At 37.8% G+C, this 21,098-nt stretch overlaps 1 protein-coding gene and 1 long non-coding RNA gene across 3 annotated transcripts; both read right to left on the bottom strand.

Moving 5' to 3' along the window:
* Positions 1-1,788: 1,788 nt before the first annotated feature.
* Positions 1,789-13,199, bottom strand: fbxo38 (F-box protein 38). 2 transcript variants are annotated; one of them, XM_058798557.1, is made up of 21 exons: positions 13,022-13,199; positions 12,304-12,539; positions 11,946-12,079; positions 11,404-11,567; positions 11,132-11,297; positions 10,774-11,049; positions 10,450-10,543; positions 10,223-10,353; positions 9,539-9,709; positions 9,232-9,374; positions 8,786-8,984; positions 8,125-8,262; positions 7,867-8,034; positions 6,970-7,554; positions 5,485-5,585; positions 5,302-5,404; positions 5,051-5,217; positions 4,426-4,571; positions 4,016-4,119; positions 3,641-3,754; positions 1,789-3,382 (listed from the first exon to the last, which is right to left on the bottom strand). In XM_058798557.1, exons 2-21 carry the CDS (start codon positions 12,432-12,434, stop codon positions 3,204-3,206), a joined length of 3,414 nt encoding a protein of 1,137 aa, XP_058654540.1. In that variant the 5' UTR covers positions 12,435-12,539; positions 13,022-13,199; the 3' UTR covers positions 1,789-3,203. The 2 variants fall into 2 exon arrangements, with proteins under 2 accessions (XP_058654540.1, XP_058654541.1); XM_058798558.1 differs by lacking the exon at positions 13,022-13,199 and adding an exon at positions 12,767-12,965.
* A 1,089-nt stretch (positions 13,200-14,288) lies between these two features.
* Positions 14,289-14,772, bottom strand: LOC131553662 (uncharacterized). The gene is made up of 3 exons (XR_009274228.1): positions 14,716-14,772; positions 14,579-14,637; positions 14,289-14,426 (listed from the first exon to the last, which is right to left on the bottom strand). It is a non-coding gene; the product is annotated as an uncharacterized LOC131553662 (long non-coding RNA).
* Positions 14,773-21,098: the final 6,326 nt, after the last annotated feature.

Genomic DNA, 21,098 nt, shown 5'->3' with positions numbered 1-21,098 from the left:
TAAAAGTGTGTTTCCAAACAGAAGATTAACTAAGATAAAAAAAAAAAAAAAAAGATTTATAGCCAATGATTATAAATTTAAAAACAAAACATTTTAAGATTTAGATATATGCAAATAAGTAGTTATACGTTGTATCAGAAAATAAGATAACTGACCTGATTATGTTGCAATGTGCCATAGCGTCCTTCAACAGCGATTTCTGATTCCAGAAATATTCTTCTTATTTTTTTTTCCACAGGGATTTTAAAAGTCTTACCTATGAGGTTAATCTCAATATTACTTACTTTGATTTAAAGCAAGAAGTACAAAGGTACAAGACTGTGTACAAAACTGCAACCCTATTAAGATTTTAGAATGACAATCAAAATAAAAATGATGGATTATATAGGAAATATACATACACACAACAATTTTTTGAAAATGAGAAATACAAAAATCATATATTATCTAATGTCATGGTGGAAGGTTTATACATGATATAAAATCAGTTTCTCCATAAAGAACAAAACAACAACACAAACCACACGCTTGTATTTACTTCTTCGTGTGTTTGGCTCAAGACAGCCGAAACAGATTAACATGTTACTGTGTCCTACAAGGAAAAAGTCTGTTTCACCACTGAGATTGATTTCTCTTGGTGAAACTGGCTGGATTTCATTTGGAAATGTTGCAGGTTTGGCCAGCCCCCTCAGACAGGAACTGAGTACAGGAGGGGTTCTGCTCGAACCACAAATCTCTCCTCTTCCTGCTTATACAGTGTTAAGCGACAAATGACCTGAAACATTAAACACCTTTGTGGTGTCAGTGACGCATTGTAAACAATGTGACAGGACTAAATCCAGAATGGGTCATTTACAACAGCAAAGTGTGTAGACAAACTCCACTCTCTTGCCTTGTGGGTTACTGAACGCAGTATGGAAATGGATTTTACATGCACGCGTCTGCTGTACTGTAGGCATGTGGGACTGTTACACTATGATTGCAGACTAACTGAGAAACTGACTGCTACTTTGCTCGCATAATTAGACACATGCAGCTCTCTGTAAAAGTACGGTGGAATAAAAAAATAACTATGAATAAGAGCAGTGTTGACTTTCAGACAAACAGCAAAACAATTGCAAAATTATACTTTTTATGAATTACACAGTTAAACATACAAGTTAATACAAGTGCTTAGACAGTACTACTATCCTGAATGAGTCCGCGTTTTGAACAAATTGTTTGATTATGGGTTGACTGAGTGATTCAATGAATCATTTATCTGTGTTTTTCAGCAAATGGACTGAATGAATGATTCAATGATTCACTACATCTGTAACATTTAGCCTGCAGTACATTTACATTTAATCATTTAGTATATGCTTTTATCCAAAGTGATTTACAAATGAGGACAACAGAAGCAATCAAACAAACAAAAGAGTAACAATATGTAAGTACTGTGATGTTGCAAGGGTTTTATAATAAATAAAAAGTATAAAAGTAGATGGACTAGAAATAGAATAGTGAGAGCTAGTGTTAAAAGGGTTATTTTTTTAATCATAAATAAAAAGGAAAATAAGTAGATATAATAGAAATTGCTACTGAGTATTAGAGGGTCAAGTCTTTTTTAACGATAACGATAGCTATTAGCCTCCACATTAGTGCACTATAATGTTCAAAGTCCTTTTAATATCAATAACTGCAGTGCGCGCTTATAATAAACTAAACATTATATATGGTATAAGTAGCGTGTAATGTATAATAAGATTAATTATAAGAGAAAAAAGCAATAACACTCATGACAAAATGTCTTAGTGAAATATTTATTCTTTTCTATAAACATATAAAACAAATCATTTAGAACATCTGTACACAAACTTTGTACACAAGTTTCTGTAGTGCTCAGCATGGGTGCAGATCGATCCATGGAGTTTCTTGGCTTTTGAACATGGCAGAGTGGGTCACCTAGAAAAGCACAAAGTAGAGCAGCGAGATGGGGGTTCTCATGCATTAACAATTCCTGGACTCTCAATCAGACTAGTTTCCTTACCATTCATAACAAACATAAACCGGTGAACTCTATTCTGCACCAAGCAGGCAGTTAAGACACATTGTGTATTTTTCGCATAATGCAACTAAGCAACTATGTGAAGGATTAGGCAAGGAGGAGGAACGAAATCATCCAGAAACAGTAATGCTGACTCTGTTGTCTCTGGTGTAGATTATAAAGCAAGTTAATAGCACAAGGCCATTTCTGAAGATGCTTCACCATATGAAGAGAGCGAGTTTGTGAGGAAAAGAGCATGTGCGTCACGTCATCTGAAGATGAATAAGGGATATGCCTGGCAACTTTATCCACTGTGCTTCTGCTTTAAAACTATTCTACCTCAGTTCCATAAAAAAGTGGGTTTAACTAAGGGGAAAAGACAAAAAAAAAAAAAAAAACTAAAAAAACATTTGTGCATAAAATACTCTCAGCTTTTCTTTGTTGTACAACTTTTTAGATCTATGAAGATCACAGAGAGGAAAACGAGCTACACTTGTTCACCGATTCTGCCATGTTCCTCTCATGGGCCAAGAAACATTTAATCTCTTCACCAGGTTCTGGGTTAGATTGATTTATAGCACCGTTAATAGTGAAAAACACACAAGCCAATTTCTGGAGAAAAGGTGAGAGAAAAACAAAAATAAAATAGGAGTTATTAAAACAAAGGTCTCTCAAAAGGTATGATGTATTAAAAAAAAAAAGAAAAAAAGAAGAGAACAGTGCAGACACGCACCTTAAAATCATGCCAAGTGGCCAAAAAAAAAAAAATTCTACCAAGAACAATATTTCTGTCTCCACCAAAAACCAATCTTTTCCCATGTGTGCAACTTCAACAACAAAAACAACTGCTGACACCATCACCCCTCTTTACTGTAAGTGTGCTGCCGCTCCCTGGAAGGGCTGCCATTCACCCTTCATGTAATGAACACAAGCAAAGCAGCCTGGTGACACCATTACTCTACAGTTCATTAGTCTAGAATGAACTCACAAACAGACAATAGCTGATTGAAAGCGATCACTCTGTTTCAAGTCGACTCAGAGATAAAGGCAACTGGAAATGCCTCTGTATTCCACACTGAGGATGCATCCAACATGCCTCTTGGTGGTCAGAGCCTGGCAGAGAGTTGAAGAGCTCTGCACACCTCTCTCTAGGCCCTCTGGCTGAACAGTGACTGTTCTAGATGTAGTCGTCATCCACCGGTTCCCCCCGAACGTCACAGTAGTGGATGAAGACGACCACCACACGCTGGAAAACACCTCTACGTGTCTGCCGTCGCTCTGAGATCTCCTCACCGATGGTCTCCATGCAGATGTCGGCCGAGAGCTGTCCCTTACGCCGTGGTGCATAGATAGTGGCTGACAGAAAGGAACATTTCAGAGAATGAGTGAGAGTTCAGACTGTGATTTTTGTTATTGGTTTAAAAAGGTGTTGGTGAACAAAAGAGGCTTCTTTCAAAAACATTAAACCAAGCACAAACTTATGTTATATAATTGTATAGTCAAAATAAAAAAAAAGATGGAAAAAAAATCAATTGTGCTATAATTATGATGCATCTGTATCGGAATATTAACACCTGAACTTTGTAATTTCATGATGGACAGTGTGTTACTTACTACTTTCATCATCCTCAAAGTCGTATCGGGCGAAACTGTTGGGCTCTGCTGTGCGTAACGAGCGAAGCCACGGGAAATCTGTGATCATTGAATACGGCGCCCCATCAACTACTCCTAAAGCACAGGGAGTGTGGGAAAGATTGAATGCCATTACTATTTTATTCCTGTAAAACTGATATTGTAAACATTTATGGGCAGCTTCGACATTATGGGAGTCTGCAACTTTTCTCTCCCATTAAGATGATTAAGTTTGTGGAAGGGATTTGGGAAATGTAAATTTCTCTCTCACACATACAAAAACTATAACAGTGTTTCCAGAGGAAGTGAGGGGAACTTGGAATTGGTCTCGAAGGACCCTGATCTGTTTCCTCTCACCCTCTAAAGTGTAGATGTCTCGGCCCCAGGGATAGCTGGGATACTTCTTTACATCCTCTTCCGTCCGTGTGGCCTCCGGAAAGAATTCATACTTGATGAGTTCTCTTGTGAAAGGATAAAAACACAGCTTGTGAGTTTTTGGGTCTACCATGATAAGAAAATAGTGCCATCTGGTGGACAAAGCAGGAATCAGATTTGGAAAGAAAGCCATTTGGAAAGCTGGGATAATTTTGCAGAATCAAAGTGTAATGAGATTAATTAGACATTGTAGCATCATAAAGATGATAAACACTAAAACGCTGAACAATGCTTTTATTCTTGGTGTATATCAGAATCTGTTAAAATGGAAATATTCTTATTACTGATGCAGTTTTATGAGTACTGCATTATGGGTAATGTAGACCACTCACTGGCTAATGTTGGCAATGGTGTCCATCCAGCTACGTACGCGCACCTTGTTCCTGACATTGGGTGGGTTGCTGAACTCATGAATAATAGCAATATGGTATGGATACGGACCGCTGAAGAGCTTTTTCTCCAGAGCCAGAGAATCAATCTGGATGTTGAAAAGAACATAACTAACATATTGTGCTTTAAATACCTCAAATGCCCTTTAAAGGGCTCAAAAACAAACTAAATATTTAGTAATTATAAATGCAAGTCACACATTTGCTGGAAAATAGTTGCACATAATGCAAAACATCAATGATTTCTTCATTCGAGATGATTACATTACAAACTATTCAAATAATTTACTTCTTGCAAAACCACATTATGTCAGCCATCGTATCATAATGTTATTTTTATTACATATCAATTAAAACAGTGTTGTTAAAATGCAGAAAACTGGACCTGGGCCATTCTTCTTGTTGTGCCCTGTTTTAATTATAAATCTGGGGGAAGATTGAAAAGCATTTCTATGCTTTTTTGAATGTTGCACTTATGCAATCAATAGTAAAACTGTATACTCATGAGTTTCATCAGATGTGACAATTGTGAGTCTTATGCCAACACAATATTCAGAATAACACTGACCTGCTGCATAGGCCTCATGTAGATGATGCGGTTTCTCTCCGGTGGCATCCGTAAGATCTGGTCAAGCACCTGCTCCATGTCCAACTTCTTACATTGTGCGTAATCAAAGCGGTTTACTATGGGGGCACTTTCTACCATTAAGTGTTTCAGCACCCTACAGCGTGTTGCTTGGGAAGAAATCAAATTATGCATTAGGATCTGATACAGTTTGACTCCTATGTCAATGTCAACATGTTCTGCTATGAACTCACCATGGACAAACATCATTTTGGGGCACTCCTTAAGGACCAGGTCTGTGATGCCACAGTTTGTAAGGGTGATTCCCACAAGGTTTTTAGATTTAAGGCTGAGCACCTGTATTATGTCAAAAATAATTCTGTAAGAAAGTGCACTAAAGAACCATTTAGTTGAGTGAAACAAGACCATGAACCCACCTGGACATGGTCATCTTCAGTCACGGGGTCACTGGTGCTGGTGGACTTGTCTGCCATTCGTTTCCTCTTCACTGCAACCCGAGGCTTTGCTTTGGGTAGTTCTGGATATACCAAAAGGTGGTGAGAAATTAAATGGAAGTCTTACTGATAGTCCAATTCATCTTTGTTAAATCAATCTCAACTATGCTACTGTCATAGGAGAAAAAAAAAAGTAACATACCATGGACCTTGTGTCTTTTTAATCTCACAGGATTTCCATGGATCAGCCAATCCATTGAAAAGATTTGCTTTAAAAAAATGACTCTTTATGTAGCTATGTTCATAAAATGAACAGCTATTTCACTCACAAAAGACAAAAAAACACTGAGAGGGATGTCAAGATTCTCAGTGTTCATCAATATTGATTTCAGTCTGTTTTATTAGACAGCTGAACAACTTTTATGCTGTTGAGCCCTTTTTGAAGCTTGACAGTCATGTAGTTGATAAATAATGATAGAATTTTCATTTTTGGTGAAATATCCTTTTAAGTAAAATTTGAATGTAGTTTTAAAAGTATATGCATTTGTAAATACATTACCATTCAAAATGTGGGGGTCAGTAAGAAATTAATAACTGTATTCAGTAAGGACAGATTAAATGGATCAAGTGACAGTAAATACTTTTATGATGTAACAAAAGATTTATATTTAAAATAAATGCTGTTTTTTCCTTTCTACTAATTAAAGAATCATGAAAAAATGCATCACTGTCCCACAAAAATATTAAGCAGCACATTTTTGTTCCACACTGATAATAATAATAAATGTTTTTGAGCACCAAATCAGCATATTTGAATGATTTCTGAAGGATTATGTGACACTCAAGTCTAGAGTAATAGCTCTGGAAAATTCAGCTTTAAATATTTTTTCACTCCACTACTGTTTTTAATGTATTTCTGAAGCCCTGGTGAGCACAAAAGACTTCAAAAACATTATTAAAAAAATAAATAAATAAATAAAAAAATCTTACCAACCCCAAATGTTTGAATGGTAGTATACAATGTAAGCATTACAAGTATGTAATGCAATATTCAATATGTTATAAAGTCATCTATTATACTTTATACTGAAAATGCAAGTCTGAAAATGCATCTACACATATGAGACGTTCTACACTCTCAGTGGCTTTATGCATGCATTCATTCATCAGAAAGAGTCTAATTTCCTACATGCACTATTCTTCTTAGCACTGCAGGTTCACTAGGAATCAAAATAAGTGTTGCACATCTAAATGTCATGAACACAAGGAAACATACTGCAATATAACTGCCAATATAGTTTGACAGTGGAGCAATTCAGACCCCCAGCATTCCTCCATCAGCTTTTATGCTATGCACAAATGGCACACCACGAGGGTCAGTTTTTATCCAACTGTGCCTTTTTTCCCCTCCACTGCTCAACTGATTCTCTGACATCCCACTGTGAGGAGTCTCCGCTCTCGTCTTACCTGACTCACACACCAGGGGCACAGAGGAAAGTCTACTGCGGGCACGAGTAACCGGTCTCCTGGGAAACTCATCTGTGGAGCTTCTGTGTGATGATCCTTGCTGGTGGCCTGCAGTCCTCTCACTGTGCCCCTCAGATGAGCCCTGAGTCCTGGGTGGAGCGTTGGAGTGCCTGTCCTCCATCTCATCTCCTCCTGCTCTCTGCTCTGGGCTGTGACGGTCTGATCTATGGCTGTCGCCCCCTGCTGGCAGGCCATGGCCACCACGAGTTCTGTTTTCAGAGCCGGGACGAGACCTGCTGCATGTGCAGCGAGTCCTCACCATGTCATCCTCCCCTCTATCCGCCCCACCCTGATCATCCTGATTGGACGAGTCTTCTCTCCAGCGGATGGAGCAAACACAGCTGCCGGCAGCATAGGCTGAAGCAGACCCAGGTCCACCGTTTCTGTCTCTGGCCCCACGCTCAGCTGTCTCAGTGGCTGCCTTCATGTCAGCCTTGATCTGCTCGCTGGTCACCTGACAGCCTTTTTCACAGCTGAGCTCCTGAGGTTGCGGTCCACGTCTACGCAGTGGAGTTTTACCTTTGCCTGTCAGAATACAGCACAACAAGAGTATCGGCATAAGTCAGCCATCAAGTTTGCTCTCTTCCAATAGTGTCAGTGCAGTTAAATGGAAAATATTTCTGAATTTATATATTATACCCAAAAATATCAGAATACGCTTGGCCACTTAAGTCACATGTACAGATGAACTGTATGAATTAAACGATAAAGTTTCAATAAAGTTTGTGTATATTGATCAGAAATATGACAATTTAAAGCAGTTTAAAGAGTTTGGGGTCAGTCAGATTTTTTTTCTTTTTTAAGAAACTGCCTATGAAGATTTTAAATGTGAACTACCATGTGGAGTCACAGCTGTACTGCTCTTCCCCTGGGCTTCTGTCTCAGGGAACTGGCCTTGAGAGCGGGCGGCAGCTGGTGTCCTGATTGGACAGTACTCATCCTCACTGTCCGAGTCTGACACCACCACTGACTGCTTCTTCACTGAGGTTTGAACTCCACTAGGCCCTGAAATAAATCATAGAAAAGCCCAAATGTTAACGCCTAATCATCATACGTATCCCATCTGTTTGCATTGTTTGCTAGGTTACTTCAGACCTGCTTGTTCTTCATCCTGTTCAAGTGAAGGATTAGTAGTCTGGCTGGAACCCTGGGTCTCTTCCTCTGGATTGGCAGCCACAAGAACTGGCTCAGGCTCCATGTTGTCTGCCACCATGCCCTCAACATCAGGAATCTCTGATTTAAAAATAAATAAATAAATTCAAAGCTTTCAGCAACCAAACAATCATCACACACTAGATGTACACCATTGTTCAAAAGTATGTGGTCAGTAAGATTTTAGTAAATCTTGAAAGTAGTTCTTTAAAGTAGTCTCTTATGTGCACCAAGGCTGCATTGATTTGATTTGCCACTTAATTCCCTTGATGGCAAAACTGAATTTTCAGCAGTCATTACTCCAGTCTTCACTGTCACAAGATCTTTCATAAATCTAATATTTTTGGTGTTTGGTGCTCAAGAAACATTTCTTCCTCTTATGATGTTAAAAACAGTGCTGCTTAATATTTTTGTGGAAACCATGACTTTTTCGATGAATAGAAAGTTCAGAAGAACAGTATTTATTTGATTTTTCCATTTTTCTTCTTTTTTTAGAAACTTTTTTACTTTTCTTTATTGTCACTTTTGATCAATTTAATGCATACTTGCTGAATAAAAGTATTAATTTCTTTAAAAACTTTTGTATGATCATGTAAATATGTACCCTCTGGGCCACGGTGGTGTTGCTGAGGCACATCTTCAACCCGGTCGTCGTTGTTATTTGGTGGAATGTTTGCATCGTTATTGTTCTGGTGATTGTTGTTGTTATTGTTGTCATTATCATTGTTGGAATTCTGATTGCTGACCAGGGCAGACGAAACTCCGATACCCGTGCCTGCACTGAGTCCCACACGGGCACAGCCCTGCGATAAACAAATAACATTAACATTTCCTTTCCTATAGTCTATCTATATTATAATATTTTCATTTATAATGTAAATGTCTTTACTGTTCAAAATTACACATATTGTGATTACTGTAAATATTGTGATAAGAGGAAAGACCCTGAACTGTGGGTTTACCACAAATGGTAAAATATCTAAGCGATCGTGTCTAGGTAATGAATGAATATCACTCCGTCAACTCTGTTTTAATGGGTTAACAGCTCACCTTGGGAGGTTCACGAAACATCTGGTCCAGAGAGATGAATTCCAGGCTGGGAAGCATCTCAATGAACTGACTAAATGACTCCAGCTTGATAGCATGACAGCGCACCAGAGTGAGGTCCACCAAACGACTCCAACGGGAGTGGTCTTTAAAATAGAGCAACTAATTAGTCAGACTGTAAAATTGGTACCAAAATGCATAAAATCAACTGCCAAATTTTAAGGATGTTCCAGATAATGCTGACAGAAATGATACATTTAAAAAAAGAAAAGTTAGGAAATACATGAATAAATAATGATGGATCCATTACCTGTGATCCAGTTGTGTGGATTGTGAAGATGTGGACAGTTATAAATAACTAGATACTTGATAGAGGTAAACACCTCATTAACAGCCTTCATTCCAATGTCTGTGATGATTCCTGGATTCTCTATCACATCAGCAAGACCGTATTTGACTAACTCAGCATGGCTCATGTTACCTGTGTGAAACATTTTTTATTGCAGGTAAATGAAGGGTTTGTTCACCCAAAAAAAAAAAAAAAAAAAATTCTGTCATTATTTACTTGTTCCAAACCTAGAGGACTGTCATTCATCTTTGAAACACAAACTAAGATATACAAGAAATCTGTTCTTCCACTGAAGACTGAGGTTCAACCAAAACCTTGACACTTTAAAAAGTCAGAGACATCATGAAATTAATCCATATGAATCCGTTTTATCCACGTCTTCTGAAGAGACATAACCATTGGTCAACACACATACATAGATGAAATTAAATATGGTAAACGCATGCTCAAATGTGTTAACTTGGCACATAATTTTATGATGTCTTCATGAACTTTCTGATACTTGAACATTTTGATGGAATGGACATTCAATAGACGAACAGAAATCTCTCAGGTTTCATTAAAAATGTTTTGAAGATGAACAAAAGGTTTGGAACGAAATGAGGGTGAGTGATTAATGACAGACATTTCATAACAATGACTTACACTGCAACAGAAATTCATCAACATATCCAAGGTGCAAAGTCTCAAACTGTGGGAACTCTAGTTCAGCCATCTTCAGTGCAGAGAACACCCCATCTTTGGTTAAGGAAGGCTGGATTCGAACTTCATGCAACCTGGACAACCAGAGTTGATTCAGTCAACATCTCTAGTTCTATAAAGGAATCAGTGTAAGTTCAGCATATTCTTTGAATGTTTAAACCCGGATTTACCTGCGAGCAGCAGTAATGATGAGGTAGCCCAGATCCACTTCAAGTGCATTTTTACAGGCACCAAATACAATTGTGTGCAAATTACGAAACCCTCCTACAAGAGAAGTACTTAAGCCAATGTGCCACAGACTGCATGCTTTTTTTCTTGCTCCAAATGCATGCACAAAACAATATTGGTATTGCATACACATAGGCAATGAGAAATAGGTATTACAAGAAGAACTTTAAAAAGTTATAACTGTACTTTTGAAATACTACAGTATATTGCTCAGCAGTTTTAGTAGGATTCGTATTTATAAGGAGCTGACAAAATGTTAATTTTACCTGACCTCCAGCTATCCTCCACAACATGCTGAATCAGTCCCCCTAAAAAGGGCACCCTCACCAGCTCCAGTTGCTCTAGGTTGCGGGCAGAGGCCAGACCGGTGACAAGAGGCACATATTTCAGAGAATTAGTGGGACCGGCGCAGTTCCTCATGACGAACGTACGCAAATTCACACAGAGAAAGTCTTTGAAGGGCTGAGGCTTAGTGAGGCGCACCCATTTCAGGTACAGATGCCTGAGCATGGACAGACAGGGGATCTCCGGCACATTGACACCTACAGGAAAGAAAAAGCAGAAAGGTTTGTGACAAGATGATGTGGAAAACAGTTTGCACAGTGGAAGCAATCTAAAACTCACCGACAAGATGGAGGGTCTGGATTTTAGCTGCAGCTGGAATAGTGAGTTTGTTCTCTGAGGGAATAGGAAAGGCCCCGTTTCGGTTCCTGAACTTCCCTAGAATGTGAACCTGAGGCATGTAGTTCCAAATCGCCTCCACCAGCTCCAAATGTGATGTCTCTACACCCTGTAAGAGCAGATATTGTCCTTATTTTCAAATGCAGTTGAAAACAGGCTGACAAACATTTTTATAAACTGAAACAACAACAATCTCATATGTATCATAGACTCACTATAAGGTTGGGACAGGCCTGTAGAGCCTCCAAAACACCAGGAATACTGAAGGCCTCATAACCTCGGACTCTCCTTCTCTCTAGGTAACGTGGATGAAGGCCATACAGCTGCTCCAAATCAGGCATCTTCTTCATTAGCATGAGGAAACTGGAGTCTGTGAAACCTGAGTTACACATATCAATTCAAACAACTGAATGAAGCACAAAAACATGGACAGAGTCACGTTTCAAGTGTTTTAAGTGTTGTAAGGCTTGAGACTTACTGGTATTCTTGGTCATAAACAGCTGAGAGTAATACAGTGTAGGCCTAATCAAAGCTTTTAATATACAAATATGCAGGGTAGAGGGATGTGAAAACTTTAAAATCTGGTAGAAATCAGTTGAGCGGGTGCAGAACTAAATCAGTGTTTTACTATGTCAAGCTAATGAGTATGTTAATTAATCTGATTATAAACTCTACGCCCTTAGGCATACAATTCATACCAGGATTAGTTATAAACAGATCTCAGTACTGAAACTTCAGCGTTAAAAGTGTCGTCTACCTGAGGGCATGTACTCCCACCACCGGCTGGCACAAAGGTCCACAACCTTCACCACCCGCAAGTACAGAGTCACTGCCTCCCGCAGTTTCCGTGACAGACACTCCATACACATTATGTCCTGCATGGGTAAGTATCTGTGGGGAGATGGACTTATGCACCATAACTGAAGTCAACTATAAACTGCTGCAATTTGAGTTAACCTGTGACAGCTCTGTCAAAAATCTCTGGAACTGAGAATAGAATCGCAGGGACATAAGCAACCATAGTTAAGACAGACAGAAGAATGGATTGAGAATTAAAGAATTGGTAATACATTTGCCGACTACTGTACTAACTAGTGGTGGGATGTTGTACTGACCGGAATATGTGGCAGAGGACCTCATGTGAGAGCTCGTTGATGTAGTCTTTAGGTTCCTCGTGTCCAAGAGAGCTAAATGTTCCTCCCCCCAAACTATGAGTCCTGGTGACCTTGCGCCGTGGGCCCATCATGTCCAGGGCAGTGAGATATCCACCAAGGGAAGGTAATAAAACTCACTCCCTCTGTCCTGATCCTCTTGATTGGGGCATCAACACACAATCATCACTCACTCCTTTCTAAAGAATAAAAACATCAATTGCACATCTATGACACAAAGAAATAGTGTGTCACTTTCACATTACATGCAAATCCATCTAAACTATCATAATCCAAAATGACTATATTAACAGCGGTCAGAAAACACAAAACTAAACAACAGCCCAATGAGGTAAAGCTGAAAAAAGCCATCTAAACACGTTAGACAATGGACATTAATCTACACCAAACTGGCTGTAGCACTCACAGCAGGCTAGTAGGATCTATGTCATGATTTTAACAGGGGTAGTTAAGAGGCACCATGGCTCAAATGTTAGAAGAGCTGAGCCGTTCAGTCATCAGCAGCATGTGAGGAGATGATGCTGCTGCTGCTGCTGCTGTTACTGTTGTTTCAAGTTGTTATGATCATATGTTATGATCACCAGCTCTAGCTAGCAATCAGCTGTTAGCAACCTCACCACTGTTTTATAAAGATATAGACCTAACAGTGCTGTAACAAGACCTTAATGAAGAAGCGTTCAGCTGAAATTGGTCCATTTATGTCCTCCGACTTTCGGTCGAACTCATAAGTAGGATTTGTGGTTAGTTTGAAGGTGAGCAGCGGCAGCTGTCTGTCTGAATCCGCGTTCAGTAGCGACGTGAAGCCAGCGTTGGCCTTCCAAACGCAAACAGGAAGTTCTGATGTATATTTTTCTTTTACAAAATAAAAGACGCGGATAACCGGCAAATGGACTGGATTAATTTATTGCTCACGAAAGGGAGCATATTATAAATTACAGATAAAAAAAAAAAAAAATATATATATATATATATATATATATATATATATTAAAATTAACCACAGGAGGTTTTCTATTTTGTTGTTGTTGTATATTTAGTCATTTCATGTTTGTTTCAAGTTTTTACACGGGTGTCTACAGACATGCTACCCTAGTCCAGTGACAGTATGTGTGATCGTTGTATGTGCACTTTGTGCAATCAGCTTTAAAAACCCACAGCTTTGAGACGGAAGACAGTCAGGGAGATAAGGGTAATGCTGCTAGTAGATGACTTTTATTCAGGTTTTTCTGTTCTGTTCTGTTCTGTTCTGTTCTGTTCTGTTCTTTTCTTTTCTTTTCTTTTACAGACAGGAAGCAAAAATGTTTACTTCGTAAAGAATACTTAAAGAATACACTGTTACACTCAAAGAAAACATTTTACTTTATTTAATTTCATTCATAAAATGAAAATAAATGGTTCTGGTACCTGAAATTGAGAAAAAATTCGAACCAATTTTATTAATGCATATGCTTCTCATAATATAAAATTAGTTAATAGTTGTGTTTTACTGGAGTGAATTAAACATAAAAAAACAACAACAACAAAAAAAGTCAAAAATATGTTTTTCTTTATATAGATTAAGAGTTTATTTATTGACATAATTAATCAACAGTAAAGTAAACAAAAAAAAACAAACAAACAAAAAACAGTTAATTAATGAACAGTAAATTAATTTGAAGATATGTGAGACTATGTTCAGCTTGATATCTATACGATGACGCCTTCTTCATAATGTGTTGGCCAGTCGCCTGCACACCCCACAACAATCTTTCGAGTGGACCTGTGTCCTCTGTATGCACATTTTGGGTGCCTCTCCCCACTGATTAATGTACATGTAACTACAGGAAATGGCTTGTTGCTCATATACAAGTCTCTGTTTTCAGGGAGTCGAGTACCTCCTCCGGTACAAACTGCTTTAACTTGGTTGTTATTTGCTAGTATGAAGGTGTTGACTTCTTTGCAGCTGTTGTCATTTTGGGACCCCGTGATGCGTCTCGTACGGATCTCACTGTCACATCTCTGTACATTCATGGCTCCAAACACATGCTGCCTGATGAATTTCTTATAACGCTGTTTGACTTCTTCTTCTGTTTGACCATAAGTGAACAATGAGGCACACAAGACCAGTAGCAGAATCACTATAGAGTGATGAATCCCCATGACCTGGTGAAGCAACACTTTTTTTTTGTGAGATTAATGAAGAAAATAATGAAGGAAAATAAGTGTTGTGACAACATACCTTGCTCTTCTTGACAAAGTAATATGTTGTTCCACCAGCTGTTTTCTTTTGTCTATAAGCTGTAAGAGAATCAAAAGCAGGTAACTAACAAATCATGAAACAGGCTCCAAAAACTCTGCTGTAATATTACTAACTACCTGCAGTTTAGACTTTGCTGCTGTTAGTAATGCTGCTCTTTTTATCATAAACCCCACAAGACCTAAACATGTGACTGATTATCAGGAAATGTTTAACAAGTACTCAAAGTAGAAAAATCAATAAAAAAGTCACTTTGATATTTGCAGTAGGCTTGGGCATATAATAAATGATGCTTCTTGGTCAAACACAATGCAAGCTTTACAAAAGGACAATATACAATATAATAATCTAGTATTTATATGCACAGCATTTATTGATCTAAGTTAATGTTAATTCATAATTAACCCATTCACACAGTATTTTGAACATTATTGATAGGCCAACTCCTTAAGTATTAGCAACTAAAAAGGAAGAAATAGCAGTGTATGAACAGAGAATTATTGATTAAAAGTAGCTAATATGAACTGAAAGTCACATGTTTTGAAGCATCTGAAATCTGTTTTCCAAGGCTTATTTTAGTATGTGGTGTTTGAGGGTGCAGAGTCCAGACATCATAGGTTTAAATATTTGCAATGCCAGATAGTCTGTCTATATGGCACAGCTTCAAAGTAAACGAGTTACTGTAAAGATTTAAATTTGAAAAGATTAAAAAAAAAAAAAAAATCATATTTATCTATAAGCAAAGAAACAAAAATCTCAAAGAGAGCAGAGATAAAACTTTTCAGATGCTTTTCAGATCCCATCTGCATATTTTCACACTCTCAGAAATAAAGGTACAAAAGCTGTCACTGGGGCGGTACCTTTTCAAAAGATACACTTTTGTATCTATTAGGTTCAAATATGTACACTTTAAGTACTAATATGTACCTTTAAGGTACCAAAATGGACCCTTTAGGTACAAACATGTACCTTTTGAAAAGGTACCGCCCCGGTGACAGCTTTTGTACCTTTATTTCTGAGTGTAGTTACTCCTCTGCACCACATACCATCATTGGGGTAATTTGTCGTTGACATTTTTCATAAATATTTGATTTAAAGGGATATTTGTCCATTTTTTTCATGTTTATATATAAAAAATAAACAAATAAATGAATCCACAGGCTTTTAATTTAGCAGTGTGGACCAGGATAAACCACAATGTACAGCAATACAAATGGCATTTGGGAGCAGTTTGCTTTGACATTATAGTGCAATGGTACTTCAAGCGACCCGAGTTCGAGTCCCATCTTCCCCGGACTGTCCTTTTAAATAAAGGCAAAAATAAATTTAAATAAAAAGCAATGTGCATTGTCCATTCTTCTCTTCTGTACCTTTGCATTTGATGCAGTGGAACGGAGCCCAAACATGCCCTATTCTTTTTGATAGTTTACTTATTTGTGTTAATAATAAACCACAAAAAAGTGGTTGACAGGGAATAAACCGCCTGAGTAACACAAGAAGCAACCCATCAGACATTTAGATATTAATGCCATTTTAATGTACAATAACTAGCACAGAAAAGAAGACGCTAGTCAGATGCTTGAGATAACCACCAGAAACTAACTTGTACATAAGCACATACATATACAGATACCATGAAGATAAGAGTCTAATATCAATATCTGATACATGCAATTTTCTCGAACAAGTGGGATGTAAACCAGGGAAATCTTACTAGATTATTATTTGATTAAATGGCATGTTTGAAGTACCAGTCACATTTACACTGGGGTGAAAAATTGAAACATTGTGCACATAAATGATTGAGTTCAAGCAGCTGACTGACACCGTCCACTAATCCACCGATCAAATCATTTCAATCCTTTCGACAAATATGATTCCCTAAAATCTGGAGTATGATGAAAACTGGGTGAAATCTGGTGTAAAACCATAGAGAGCTGTAACTGGGAATTTTTCATAAATTGGCTCAGGGCTTTGAGCAACTTATCTCAGTCATGAAGTGCATAGCTGGGACTCTGATTAAACTCCCGTCTACAAATGTGGAGAGACACAGAAAACTGAGCACAGCCTGAGGAGAGGTCACCTCATAACATCAATAATAACACTGGCAATACCTACTTTATATAGGAAAATGGGTCCCACTTTACATTAGGTGGCCTTACATTTAAATTAATCATTTGGAACAATGCACTTATACATGTTTTTACACTGTACTTATATTTTTACATGTGTAATTAATTTCTGTAATTGCATTTATAATAACACTGTTGACCCATCCCTTACACCTTAACCCACCCTTAAACCTACCCATATCACCAAACCTGTCCCTAACCTTACCCGTATCCCACCTCAATAGCAGCAAAAGTGTTTTGCAATACAGTATGAACACAAAAAGTACATTGTACTTATTCTTTGGTGTAAGTACATAGTAGTTAAGGCCACCTAATATAAAGTGTGACCGGAATATGTAGTAACACCTTTAAATATTAATGCTATCAAAGACTGAACATGATTTTTGTCATCCTCAGGCACTAAGTTCTTTGTTCTTCTTTTCCCATATTTACATTTTTTATTTTTGTTTGTGCTGGAATGAGTACAGGAAAATTATCCTGGGAGAAAATTACATTTTAATTTTTTTATTTTTTTTTTATTTTAATTTTGATATTATACATCCAGTAGGCTTTCTCAGAAATCCATGTATCCCATGTGCCATTCTTAAATGTAGATGTCAAAGAAAAGTATAAATACATCCATACATCTTATGGAAACAGCAGAAATTGGTTCAGTAATGACAACTGAGTTGATAACAATAATAATAACAACTTTTTTTTTTAAAGTACTATATTATAATCTACTTGCCTCCACAGGTTAGACAATCTTTTTTTAAGGTTTTAGAGAGTGAAATTAAAGTAAATGAGATACTCCTGTCTGGGGCCAAATCAAGTCTCGCACCAAATTTATTTACAGATTGAGAAACGTGATTGGAACACTGCTCAAATAATCATCTTGAGAAATAGGAACACATTTCTCGTGCCTGTGTGAAGACTTCAATCCACAGCTCAAGTCAGCGATAATTGATTACGCCATTACTGCATCTGCCAATGAACATCATGTAAATGTAGCATCAATCTGCATGCTCAGACAAGACCCTCTTCCTCATCTCACAAGACATCCAGTCAGCCTGTTGAAATGTAACCTCTCACTTCATTTGACCAACTGCTTAAAACCAATTATAAATGAAAGCCAGTGATGTCTGGGTCTGGATGCTGAGACAAGTTCCATTTGATGAGAACGAGAGGAGAAGATGAGGAGTGGCAGCTGTGGGATTTTGGCCTGGTGACACAGTGAGGCGGACGGGTTCAGACATATTATTCAGAATCCTCTGAGACAAACAAAATGAAGCACAAGATGAGAATCAATCTCTCTGCTTTCCACTCTGTGACGGGGGCTTGTCCTTTAATATGAGTGACATCAGGAATAGCATAAAACAAACTTGAGATTACTGATGTTTTAAAAATGACAGTGCCATTGTTATTGCATACTATTTAGAAATATTATAGATAAGAAATAGCATAGAATAAAGCAAACCAATCAACCTAAAAATAAAATATTACTGTTAGTTAATTGGTCTCTAGGACAAAGCTTTTCAGTATTTTAGATGTCACGGATCCCAAATTTCATCCTCATCCAAGTGAAACCTATCCCAAGACATAAAAGTATTATTTGGAAAATATTTAGTTTATATTATGTAATTATTTTTCTACTCGTAATACTGTACTTTTAGATGTATTTATTCATCAAATCTTTTGTTTACTTTGAGCTTATTTATTTATATTTTATTATTTATTATTATTCTATCTGGTGGTGGGGATATTAAAGTGAAAATTTTTGCAGGTTACATTGCCTCGACAGTAGGTTTCGACTGAATCATTCATTCAACTGATTTGTTCAAAACCACTCCCTGATTCAGAAACATATCTTCTGACATATCTTTACATAGCAGAAATAATAATTCTATGATAGTATAGGGGTGGGCGATATAACCAAAATCTTATATCACGATATGAGTACTTTTATTTCTAGATAACAATATATCATTACATAGTTATTTTTGCTTTTAATAAGGTTTTTATGATATCAAAATTGTTGATACCATAGAAATTTCTTAATTTTTGTCACCAGTGTCAATATCAAAAATAATTATAAAAAAACTAATTCAGGCCTATAAAAAGACAAAAAAGAGAAAACCTCAAGCTCACTGAAGATAAGTAAACAGTCAGCAATGAAATAAGAATAAGAAACTAATTGCAAGCAATAGGACAAAAAACTACAATAAGAAATTCTTGTATAAATGAATCAAAAACACTGCATAGTCTTCACTGCGTAAATTAAATAATAAGTTTCCGTGACCACAGAGCAGTAACATGCTTAAGGTCTTGGTGAGTTAAAGAGGTGGTGGCCGAGGTGGGTTCAGTCAATGATTTTAGTAGCCTACCTATTTTTCTGCCTTGTAGAGTTTAAAGCTCCTCTGTGCTTGGTTTTTGCCAGCAGGTGACTTTGAGAGGGAATAAAATCTTGATGACTTTCTTAGCTGAGTGGATCTCTTGCTGCAACCTGGTTTTGGAGCAGGTGGAGACTAAAGGCAAAGCTCTGGGACAGGGCCTGTGCATTGATGAGTAATTCTTGGTCAGAAAGACAAAATGTAAACATGCCGAAGCATTGCATATGATTTCTTGATCATCATGATTGATATTTTAGACTTCACTTCTTTTTATTTACATCTGAAGGGAGACAGTTTATCCGATTTTTGCCCGATTTTTCACTCGCCGAAAGATTTTGATAAATCGCCGACAAATGCCCGAAATCGGAGGCAAATCGGTGCTCGTTCACGCGAGTGACAATCGCGCAGTGTGAATTATCAAAGAGGCGATCTGAGGGAATCGCCGATGCGACGCCTACGCCCGCGAAATAGGGCAGCGGGAAGTTTGGGGAGGACTTTTTTTCCCCCCAGAAACGATTAAGGGGAGATAAACTGTCTACCTTCAGATGTAGGCTAAGTGAAGTCTAAAATATCAGTCATGATGATCAAGAAATCCAACCTGATCTCACAGAATTCCGTGTAATGTTCACGGACTTAATTAACCTCTGAATCTGTGGTGGCATCACGGAATCGCCGAAAATTCCGTGATGGGCTCACAGAAAAAAATCCGTGATGGGCTCACAGAAGTGATACCAATGTAAGTCAGTGACAGGCATCAGCCGTGCTCCACGCACGGAAACCCTTAGCATCAATGTGCCAACGCGATACTGCGAAATTGATCGTCATCATTATTGTTCAGAACTGGGTAGGTTTAGGGTAGGGGTGGGTCAGGTACTCCAGTGAAAGTATAACTGCATCGGAGTCACTCTTTTTACGTGGTCAGATGCAGCGCTGGTGTTGAACCAGTGAATCCGTGCGTGGACCACGGCTGATGCCTTCTGTGAGCCCATCACGGAATTTTCGGCGATTCCGTGATGCCACCACAGATTCGGGGTTAATTAAGTCCGTGAACATTACACGGAATTCTGTGAGATCAGGTTGAAGAAATCACATGCAATGCTTCGGCATGTTTACATTTTGTCTTTTTGACCACTAATTACTCATCAATGCACAGGCCCTGTCCCAGAGCTTTGCCTTATTTGCGCTCCCTTTAAACTCTAATTCTGTAGTCTTTGTGGCTTGTATTATCCCACCAACAAAGGGGCATAAGCTTGGTCCCTGCGGAGGGACAAAGAAAAAACGGAGACGGAAAAAGAGAGAAGATACATGCAGCTATTGTATGAGTATTTGTTTGCTTGGCCACACTATTCCCACAAGACCAAAGCCCTTGCAGCGTGTTCTGTAATGTACACGTCAATAAATAATGCATTGCAATGTTTGCACAAGCTCTGTTTAGTTCTTACTACAGCCTCACAGAGGAGTCATTGGCAAGTAATTCTGTAATCCTAAACACCTTGGCTCTTTGAGATAATTGTTACAATAGCAGACATTTTAATATGTTCAAACTTTTCCTGTTACAAAGTAGCATTTGTTTTCTACCTTATTTGTGGACATTAAAATCTAAAAAGGAAATAAAATGCTATTTTATTTACAGACTACATTATGTAATGCAACAGATTTCAGAGGAACCAAGTTTCACCAAGTCAAGGCTGAAAACTCAAGGCTGATTTAGTTTGCCAGATTTATCATATCGGTTATATAAGGTTTTAATTTGTATATATTAAAAAGCATAGCAATTAAACTAGATCAAAACATTATTGTCCCCCCCGTTGTTTGTAATACACAGAAATTCCCTTGCATAGGCTGCTTAGTTAAATTATATTTAAATAGTGTCTTAGTCATAAAGGCAGCAGTTCACCCCAAAATGGAAATTTGCTGAAAATTTACTCAGGCCTCAGGCCATCCAAGAGGTATGAGTTTGTTTCTTCATGTGAACAGATTTGGACAAATTTTGCATTACAT

This window comes from Onychostoma macrolepis, chromosome 14 (genome assembly GCF_012432095.1).
Source record: "Onychostoma macrolepis isolate SWU-2019 chromosome 14, ASM1243209v1, whole genome shotgun sequence".
Lineage (NCBI taxonomy): Eukaryota > Metazoa > Chordata > Actinopteri > Cypriniformes > Cyprinidae > Onychostoma > Onychostoma macrolepis.
This window is presented reverse-complemented; position numbering and strand designations above follow the sequence as displayed.